General features: G+C 44.2%; 1 protein-coding gene across 1 annotated transcript; it reads right to left on the reverse strand.

The window, feature by feature from the left end:
- Window positions 1–261: 261 nt before the first annotated feature.
- On the reverse strand, window positions 262–8,006 carry SAP18 (Sin3A associated protein 18kDa). Its single transcript, XM_015417045.1, has 4 exons — window positions 7,787–8,006; window positions 4,836–4,945; window positions 2,303–2,425; window positions 262–766 (listed from the first exon to the last, which is right to left on the reverse strand). The coding sequence occupies exons 1-4, from the start codon at window positions 7,856–7,858 to the stop codon at window positions 610–612; spliced, it is 462 nt and encodes a 153-aa protein (XP_015272531.1). The 5' UTR covers window positions 7,859–8,006; the 3' UTR covers window positions 262–609.
- Between the last annotated feature and the right edge of the window lie 2,844 nt (window positions 8,007–10,850).

The following is a 10,850-nucleotide window of genomic DNA, read 5'->3' on the forward strand; positions in this document are numbered from 1 at the left end:
GTGACTTTTTCCAGCACCCACACCCAATATACTAAAGAAAATGCAGTTCATCCCCCCCAGGTAGCCTTGTGGACTGATCACTTAAGAGATCCAAGCATCTATGGAATGCTGTTCATCACACAATGTCTAATTTTTTCCAGATACAACAGACCACATTCTTCTCCACTTGAACCTACTCATGGTGACTGAGGCATGTTCTAGCCTCACATCCTGGTTTCCTTCAAAGCAAATCTCAACATCTGTTTTCTTGAAATACATCAAACCCACTTTATTACCCATGCTCATACATTAACAGTTGGGTGGCATTATAACAAATTTGCTCTATAACAAAGGAATTACAAAATCCTCACAAGACTGCTTATGGTGCTCTAGCCACACTTCATGTATTTTGGAAATACTGGAGAGGCCTGTTTTCAGATTAACTGGAGAGAGAAAACTTATCCAAGCAGTTGAAAGAATGCTGTTCTAAGCATATAGTTAAAAAAAAAGAATTGGTATCTCCAAGGTTTAAGGAGTTGTCTAGCATTCTTGTTCTGTGTTAAAAAAAATTCTTCCCCAGATCAACCTATAATCATGCAAATGGTGCGGTCACTGGAAGAAACCAAAATATTAGTAAGGTCTCATGCGACCTGATGGAGGTGGTGCTCGATTTGGAGGTGTAATTGCTATGTCCAAGTAGTCACCTATCTGGAATTTCTGAGATTGCAGGGTCATGGAATCATCTGTGCCCTTTCTGCCTGACATTGTACTGCCGATCTCCTTCACCCTGTAGGAAAAAACAAGATACACGATAATTTGCCTCCAGTAAATCAAGTATCTGAAGGCCACACTAAGAAAGATGCTATGTTGTGCATGAGACTGCCCCCAATCCCTATATTTGCTCACCCCCAAAAGAGCTGACTTGACTGTCAGAGGCCTGGATAAAAGATCCAGTTTGACATCAAAGTAGAGGCCCCTGAGCTAGCAGTACTTTCCTTGGATACTCTTCACATGAGAGCAGCCTAACAGCTGGAATGCTCTAGAGAGCATATCGATTAAAGGCCTTTTGTCTGAAGCCTCCTCAGACCCATGGTCTTAAGCAATGACTCAGGTTTAATATAATAACCTGAGACCCAGCAGCTTCCTTTACAATTCAACTTTCTCCAGTATTTCAATCACATGCCCAGGAATTGTCATCAAGCTACTGCTCAGCATTTGTAAAACCAGCCTGAGCTGGTCCACCACTCAGGTAACTCAATCACTCCACCTGAGCTGTTCTGCTGTGCTCTGTCTCCTGATCTAGAATGCCCGTATTTGGACCTAGACCCTAAATGCTCATCTATCTGCACTCACACAAAAGTCAAATTCACCAACAGGACACAAGACCTGCTGGAATAAGTAGGAATTTTTTAAGCATCAAGCCTTGAGGAAACAATGTGGATTTTGAAGGATGGTTGATGTAATAGTTACAAAGATTATAATTTCATAAATGATCAAGTTGAATCTTTTAAAAAAATTACTAGTGGATGTATGTACCCAAAAATTACCCTACTCAGTGATTGATTAGGAAAAAATGCAACTATGTATGATTGTCTTGTTGCTGTATAGAATATATTTGAAGTATAGGGGGATAATTGAACGTGTATTTAAGATATTTTATAGGCATGTGCATCGATGTGAAAACCCAATAAAAAGTATATTTAAAAAAAAGCAGGAAACGACCTTGCATCACTGATCCAAACCCACTGAAGACTCTAAAATCTGCAAAGAATTCTGCCATGGACTACAAGGAATCAATATTACCTCTTCAGAACAGGCAGTGTATGGCTTTCCTGTCTCCCTTTATTGCCTTTTAGACTCCCCATTTGTACCCCTATGTAGGCAGCAAGCAAGGACAGTACTGCTAGGACTGTATTACTGTATTGCAGGGTGTTATGCTTTTGGTCTCCCTTGCACTTCATTTTTCTACCTCTGTATTTTAGGGAAATACAGATGTTACTCGAGACCCTTTCTGGCTCATCTTTCAAAGGGTACTGTTCTAGAAAGGGATCCACATAAATGAAAGACTGAAATAGTCCCCCATTACCCCAGAACATGTGTATGGTTCTAAACACATAGAAAATGTGCATGGGCAGGCCTGGCATGGGAACCGATTTGGGTTAACATCCACTGTTCCTCTAGTCCACCGACAGGCAGCAACAGTCTATGGTCTCAAGCAAAGACCTTTCCCAGCTCTGCTTCCCAAGTTCCTTCCTGTCTGCAGGTACCAAAGTGAGCCTTGATGAAAACAGCTAAGACTTGCTGCCACCACTGGCTCTATTACCTGTAGCCGGGCCTTTTAAGATCTGGGAAAACAATTGCAAAGTTGAAATGTGTGCCCTTCTTTCGTGCTTCTGGATAGACTTCTTTCACTAAACTGGTCAGTTCTTTTAGAGTTGCATCCATCCTGGGGAGAAAAAGAGCCACCCACACTGTAAATCAGCACAGTGACATCCTATCACCATCCTCCAGGGAACCCAAGGTAGCATACAGGATTTTCCAAATTATGTTAAAGCTCTTAAGTGAACAGGAAACTGGAGGAAAGAGCCAACCTCTTCAGAGTTGGTTTCATGTGGTACACAAAACTGTATAGCTACAACCATGCTACAGAACTTTGTCCCATTTTTTAAATTTGTATTTGCCCCTTGTCACCACACCATATTCCCAAGCTGTTGTTTGCCCCCTGTACAATAAGCAGGTGCAGAAATCAGTAGAGAAACAATAAGGGACAAAACAGAGACATCTACCGCTTCAAAAAACCTGAACATGATATAAAGTTTCTTGAGATATTTATTTCATTTATACCCCGCCTTTCTCCCCAATGGGGACCCAAAGCAGCTTACATCGTTCTCCTCTCCTCTACTTTATCCTCACAACAATCCTGTGAGGGAGGTTAGGCTGAGAGAGTGTGACTGGGCCAAGGTCACCCAGCGAGCTCCCATGGCACAAGTGGGGATTCGAACCTGGGTCTCCCAGATCCTACTCCCACACTCTTAACCACTACACCACACTGGCTCTCTGCCCAAACTTCACAAGTAATGCTATGGGACAGTATTAATGAATGTCTCAGTCATTTTTCAGGTTACAACATTCAAAGGTATATATCCAAATAAGCGAAGTATTTCATGCCTACTGGCTGTTCTGTAACAACCCCCAAACAAATGAACACTCCCAGTGCAGAATATGAATATGACCCAGAGGTATTAGCGATTGATCACTTGGCAGCTTCTGCAATGCCCTTATTTAGCAGAGAGAAATGATGGCAAGGCAGAAGAAAAACACGAGAGCACAATATTGGCTTCTCCCTGGTAAGTGCTACTCTTGGGCTTCTTTCTCACCTGTCCCTTCCTCCAGCTGCTGCCCACCTTCCTTCCTAGGGTTCACACACATCTCAATCGGAAGACTGCCCAGAGGGTTGCAACATCACAAAAGCCTCCTGAACTTCCTCATATGTACAAGATGCCTTCTGGGTCAGAAATGGGATTAGCACTGCAAAGAGACACGCAATGCACTGCTTCTGATCCAGTGAGCACCTGCATGAAATTAAAGGATCCCCTGCATTCACCCAAGACCTTTGCTACATCTTGTAGCACACAGGAAACACCACGCAAGATGTCAGAGGTCACTGAGGCCTCTGTTGTTTAGGAGGAAAGGATGTCATACTGGGAAACTGGAAGGGAATTCTGAGTGCACTGTTCTTTAAGCCTTGACCCAACATCCCTCTCCAATAGCAAGATGGCTGCAAAAAACTGGGATAGGGATTGCATATAACTCATGAAGTCGCCACCTTTTCTCTAAAGAAGCCATACTACACAGCTTATATCAGGGGTGTCAAACATGCGGCCCTTGGGACGGATCAGCCCCCCACCCCTGGGCTTCTATCAGGCCCGCAGTGGAACTGGCTGTCTTCTGCTTCCAGTTCTGCTGCTGCTGCATCATCGTAGGTTTGCAGCTTACAGATACACACCTGAACAGCATACTCAAAATTGCAACAGCACAGACATTTTGATGCAATAATTCAGAGCAAGAGGTATCAGTTATCAGACACTGGCCCTGGTCACACGGGCCGGATATCGCGGGGGGGGGGAGGCGTGGCTAATTGCCCTGGCGCAGTTTGATCTGCGATTACGCAATCAGACACGCCAGCAGCACACCACAGGTCCTTCCCTTGGCACCGGTGGGTAAACGAGGGACCGAAGGGGAATGCCGCGCGCCGGGACGATCATACCACGGGCGTCTGGAGGCAGCCCGTGGCAAACATTTACTAGTACTTTGGAGGTACTAGCTTTTTAATGCGCATGGTCGGCGGTAAGCCACGGGTGCGCTCCACTTCCCAGATAATCCACTTCCCAGATAATCCGCCCACCATCCGTGCCTCTCCCGCGGCAACTTTGCCGTGTGACCGGGGCCACTGTTAAATAAACAAAATATTGCAAGAGTGCTAATGTTTTAAGCATGTTTTTATTTTAAGTTTTAAAAAACCTTTTGTGTTTGTGTCCTTTATAAAGTTTATACCTCCGCTACCTGGCATTACATTTTATGACACACATGGCCCGGCCCAACAAGGTCTCATTTATGTCAGATCTGGCCCTCATAACAAATGAGTTCTATGCCCCTGGCTTATATCATAATCCTATGGAGTTACATCAGTCAGGTATCTTCATACTCTTCTTCCATTATCTGTTTCTGTGAACACAGGCTCTGTGCCTTCAGCAAATACAGCAGACCTATTTGGTCTGTCACACTGCAGGTATCAATAGTCCATAATGCCCAAAGCAAAGCTCTGGGATGCAGACAGACTGCTAGCTGCCACTCACCAGGTATAGATCTGAAGCTCACTGGAGGGTACATTTCCTCGAGAAAACTCATCCATGCGGTGGTGGCGCCCATTGTTAGTGGTGAAGACCCGTAGTAAAAGGGGGCAGGTCTGCAAGGCAAAGGGCATACAATTAATCTGCAGAGGGGCACAGAATAAAAGGCCAGAAGCCTAACCACTCTGCACCACTGCTCCTTCCAGCAAGGCGGGCAGTTCCACATGACATGCAACTCGAGAGTCATATCCAGTAGCCACCCAACTATAGTCCTAAGAATTCTCCTTGCATCCTACATGGAAATGTTACATAGAAGTCTAACAGGCCTACTTCTGCATATGAACATACAACGCATCTCTGACTTCTCCATTTCTCTCTTATGCCCCAACCTTACCCTACACATGCTCAACACCACACACACTCCAATACAGTAAATTCATTACAGAACGCTTCATTAATGAAGAAATAAGACACAGCATTATCCTCCCTAACGGGATGCACGGGGCTGCCATATGCTGAATCAATCACTTGGTCCATCAAAGTCAGTATTGTCGGGATTGGGTAAAAGTTGGATCTAGATTATTTTAAACAGATCCTGTTTCATGATTTTAAACCGATCCTAGATTATTTTAAACAGAGAGGCGGGTAACTGGGATTTTTCCCCTTTAAGAAGGATTTATATTCTCCATTCACAGACAGGACCCTGACAATCTGTGCCTTGGCTATTTTTGCACTTTGGAAACACCAGGAAATACCTGCTGAAATTCTTTACACTGGAAGCTGTGAACATGGATGTGATTTCACAGTGCATTTTGGAATATTCTACATAGAAATTGTGAAGATCAATGATTTTTCTACACGTTTCTGTGTCATGGTGATACCATGATGTTCTGGATGTAAAAAATCTGTGATGTCATGGTGATACCATGATGTTCTGGATTTTAAAAATCGGTAAAATCTGTAGACATGGATATGATCAGTGATTTGATAAATGATTTTGCAGAAATTGCATGTGAATCCGGTAGTCATCCTTGTTTCCTGCCTTGGACTAATACCATGATGGCGCAAAATCATGAGGATCAACGAATTTTAATACAGTGACCACACTATTGTAGAACCATCCAGATCTGTTGTTTTTGTGGGTCATTCCATGGACATTGATGAGACATGTGATCTTAAAATGTATTTTGTTGGGAGTCCATTTAACAATCATGAGGATCAAAGTATTTAATACAGTGCTTGCACCATGGCAGTGCTACAAATAATTGGATCTGTGATTTTTGTGGTTCGTTCTGTGGTCATGGACATTATGTGTGATCTGATGGTGAGTTTAGGGGACCAAACATAAAAAGCCTGATAATCCATTTTATGTTGCAGGCTGTGGCTATGGACAACATATGTGACTGGATGATGAATTTGGGGTGACCTAACAGAAAAAACATGAGGATCCATGCTTTGAAAGTACATTTTTGCACCACTGTGGCACCACAAAGCAATGAGTCCATTATTTATCTGGTTTAAACTGTGGCTATGGATGTGCTATAAGATTTGATGGTGAATTTGGGGTGACCCAACACAAAAATCCTGAGGATCCCTGAGGATCTGTACTTTGGAACCACGTTTTGTGCTGTGGTAGAGACATGAAGTGGTGGATGGCGTGATTTTTGTGCTGCAAGCTGTGGCCATGGACATGATATATGGGGGTTTGGGGGGGTTCAATTTGTGGCTATGGACATGATATACGATCTGATGTTGCATTTGGGCTGACCCAATGCAAAAATCCTGAGCATCCATGAGGATCCATGGTTCGGAACTAAGTTTTTGCACCATCACAGCACCACAGTGTTGTGAATATGTGATTTTTGTGGTGCTTCCTAAGACATGATCTAGAAGAAGAGGAAGAGAAGAGATTGGATTTATACCCCGCCCTTCACTACCCAAAGGTGTCTCAGAGCGGCTTACAAACTCCTTTCCCTTCCCCTCCCCACAACAGACACCCTGTGAGGTGGGTGGGGCTGAGAGAACTCTGACACAAACTGCTCTTTTTCAAGGACAGCTGTGCCAGAGCTTGTGACTGACCCAAGGTCACATCAGCAGGTGCAAGTGGAGGAGTGGGGAATCAAACCCAGTTCTCCCAGATTAGAGTCTGTGCACTTAACCACTGCACCAAACTGGCTACACCAAACTGGCTACACTATGACGGTGGTTTTATTTCATTTCAATATGAAAATCTTATGAAATCATGAGTGATCCATGTTTTTGCACTGCTGCCACACAGCGAAGTGCTAGATCTGTGTTTTTTATGGCCCACTCCTTAGTCTTGGCTTCAATGTGTTATTTCATACTGGATTTGGTGGCATTCTGTATAAAAAAGTAGAGGATCTGTGTAGATCTGGCTTTTACATTTGTCCAATATTGTCTACTCAGACTGGCAGCAGCTCTCCAACAGAGGTCTTTCAAATTACCTACTACCTGACCCTTTTAACTGGGGATGCCAGGGAATGAACTTTGGACCTTCTGCATGCCAAGCAGCGGGTTCTACCACCACCACCACCCCATGAGCCACAGCCCATCCCCAAATGTCCCAGCAGGACTGACGGGGCCTTGAAATATTACATTTAGGCATGCACCTAACTTTTTTAAACAGTACGCCTAAAAAACACAAAGCCCGAATACAACAAAAGAGATGCCGAGGGAGACGGCTCACACGCACGTGTTCATCGCCTGTTGACCTGGGGGTAGACCACAGCTTTCATATAGTATTTTTTAATAAAGTCAGCTCCTACATTTTTGTAAGTTACTCAAAGGCTGAGTAACCTACAAAAGCAAAAATCAACTGATACGCCAGCACACAGAAAAGCCCACGGCGTCGAGCGCACTACGAGCCCCGCTTGTGTTGCTGTTGCACCAGGTCCTACTCGTCCCCCCTCCCGCTCGCTCGCTCACACCCCCAATACCTTCTCCCGATCGATGGGCTTCTCCGGTTCTTTCTTAATCTCCTCCTGAGTAACGCGAGACTCCACCGCCATCTTCCCGCCCGTTGGCCCTACTCCCCGTGAGGACGTCGCAGACGAAGAGAAGAAGCCGGGTTAGTACCTCCGCGAAGGGACTGGGCCTTCCTCCGCCCGGCCCTTTCTTCAGCCCCGCCGAGCCTACCGCCACTTCCGCCTTTCCCCCCCCCCCGGACCCGCCGAGAACTCCGAGTTGCTATTCTCCCCGAAACAAGATGGCGGCGCCCATTGCCGTCGGTTTGCCGTGGAGCTGTGAGGGTCGCCTTCGCTGTAAGGACGGTTCTCTCGCGAGATCACAAGCTAAATCCTCACGAGAAGTTAAGATCGTATTTCAAAGTTGGGGGAATGGAGGGGGAGGGAAATAATGATTTGCTGCTCTGTGGAGGGATTCTGAACAGGCTCCCACTTTGGTGACTCTGGCCCATATTAGTTTGAGGATTAAAATCCTCACGTTATGTATATACGCGTGTTTAAACGTGTACCTGGGAAGAACCCTGCCCCAATCAGGTGTCACGTCCACTGCTTACCAGTGTCTCCTGCAGTAATCGTTTTGATTGCAGTTGCCTTTTATAGGGTTGCCAGCCTCCAGGTGGCACATTAAGCGACACACCCCTAATGTAGCCAATCCTCCAAGAGCTTACAGTAGCTCCTGTAAGAAGAGCTCTGTAAACTCTTGGATTGGCTACATTAGGGGTGTGTGGCCTAATATGCAAAGGAGTTCCTGTTACAAAAAGAGCCCTGAGTTTCCCTGGAGAAAGCGGTTGCTTTGGAGGGTGGATTCTATGGCATTATACCCTGCTGAGGTCTCTCCCCTCCCCAAACCTCGCCCTCCCTAGGCTCCACCCCCAAATCTCCAGGTGTTTCCCAACCCAGACCAGGCAACCCTATTTGCTAATCCCAGGGATCTAGTAAGGACGAACTAAAATTATTCCAACATGAGTCACAGTTCACTTCATCAGATCTGTAGTGTCTATCCAAAATACAAATTTAGCAGCTTGGAATGGATACTCCTATGTATTTGTTCTAGAAAGTTTACGCTGAAATTACACCTGGTAGTCTTTAAAGTGATACTGGACTCGCTCTAATTGTGTGGCCTGTATAAGGGAAATCCCCGCCTTCCCAGTTTAAAGCATTATGGCCTACTATACTGTGTTGTGTGAATTAGCAAAAGAATGACCTGCTTTGAACACTTGAAAATGCACTCTGTCAATAAGCAATATTACTGATTGTGGTGGTCTGTTTTATTTGGTCCACAGTATGTCATGTGCCTATTGATCTGCTGCTTTCATATATGATCGTAGTTTGGCCTCTTCCACCAGTGCTGAGTCAGTAGTTCCCCTGGATCAGCAATCATCTTTTGGAAACCAAATATCACAAGCTGAATCAAAGCAAGGAAAGGGCTACGACAATTCAGCATCCATTCAGGAAACACTGTGTCAGGAAATCTGTTGTTCAGTAGTCTGGTGAGGATAAAACCAGCTGTTATTTAAAAAAATACAAAAAATGTTTGTACTGACATGTTTCTAGCTGCATTCTTTCTCAAGGGTTGTTAAAATAGTTGTGGACAGGACAACACAACAACGAGCTTGCATGTGCATATAGCTTTCAAGATTTCCTGTACCAAAAATATCATGTTTGAATGCATTTAAATGCTCTAATAATATCTGCATAATCTCCAGTATTTTTACCCAGAGACATACAGTCTCAATAAAATATCATATATATACAAAAAGAAAATAGCCCCATATCACTTTTCAAGAAGCAAAATGATACTTGAACATTGTTTTCCATATCTGTTAGAATTTATTGAGACTATATGTCTCTTAGTAAAAATAAAAGAGATTATGCTGATATTATTAGAGGATTTGCATGTTAAAAAGACTGTTAGGCTCCAGTCCCATCTATTATGCACTTCACAAGTTTGCCAGGTCTTTGGCAACCTTTAGAAGAATTGAGACACCAAAAGAGAAGCAGCCAAACCTGTACTTGACATGTTTGAGGTGAATTATCTTTAGGTAAAATTTGCACCCTGTTTACCACCATTAGCTACGTTTCACATAAAACAGAACAGAAAAAGGGAAGGGAGTGGTCTTAGCCAACAAGAACCATAAAGCCAACTGTAGTGCCCTCTAAACCTTGTTCAGCCTGTGTTTCTTTCGGGATTTTCAAAACGTGGTGGGTACCACCACAAAATGGCTGCTAGTTACTACTAAGTGGCTGTTAAGGGGGGGGGGGCTGGGCTGCAGTCAATCACAAAATGTTGGGAGATTCCAAGCCAATGGTTGTTCTATGAGGGAGGCTGGTAGCCGTTTCCTAAAGGATGCTCCCTGCAGACACACAAAGGTGATGTCTACTGGGCTCTTCTGAAGTACCTCCTGCTTCGGTGATGCTGGGAAGCATCTCTGCTTTGAGGCAGAAGGAAGTGGGCAACAAGGAAACAGTGCAGAGTGACTGCAAATGCCATGTTGAGGATTGCTGCTCTAAAGTGAAAGACAAGAGCAGCCTGGCAAGGAGAAGCTGAGGAGTCTGGCGCTTTTTTAAAATTTAGAGAATAGACAACTAAGAAATTTGATGAAGGTTTATAAAATTACACGTGGTTGTGGTGAAAGTAGATGGAACTTTTTCTCTGGGTCCTATCATACTATTTATTTATTTATTTATTTGATTTTTATCCCGCCCTCCCGCCGAAGTGGCTCAGGGCGGCTTACAACATTAAAACCAATAAAACAATGCCTCTAAAACAATCTATAATAGTACAATAAAATCGCTATTTACACACAGTACAACATACCCATGGCGGCAACTATAAAGTGCAATCATGCTTAGTCTGAGTTGTTAAATGCTTGACGGAATACTAGAATTTGTGGGCATTCAGTGAAACTGATGGGCAGTAGATTCAGGACACATTTGGTAAAATTAGCACTTCACACAATTTTGGAAATCACTGCCACAGAATGTGGTGGCAGCTGGAAGTTTAGATGGCATTAAACTGGGGTTGACATGGGCAGGC

This window comes from Gekko japonicus, unplaced genomic scaffold, assembly GCF_001447785.1.
Source record: "Gekko japonicus isolate JY-2015 unplaced genomic scaffold, Gekko_japonicus_V1.1 scaffold685, whole genome shotgun sequence".
In the NCBI taxonomy this organism is placed as follows: Eukaryota; Metazoa; Chordata; class Lepidosauria; order Squamata; family Gekkonidae; genus Gekko; species Gekko japonicus.

What these genes read in the sequence shown, in the direction of transcription:
- SAP18 (XM_015417045.1), bottom strand. Translation starts at nt 7,858, where the DNA reads ATGGCGGTGGAGTCTCGCGTTACTCAGGAGGAGATTAAGAAAGAACCG. An exon ending in GAGCTTCAGATCTATACCTG is followed by an intron (nt 2,426 to 4,835) that starts GTGAGTGGCAGC and finishes TTTTCTCCCCAG; the next exon opens with GATGGATGCAACTCTAAAAG. An exon ending in CTTAAAAGGCCCGGCTACAG is followed by an intron (nt 767 to 2,302) that starts GTAATAGAGCCA and finishes TTTTTCCTACAG; the next exon opens with GGTGAAGGAGATCGGCAGTA.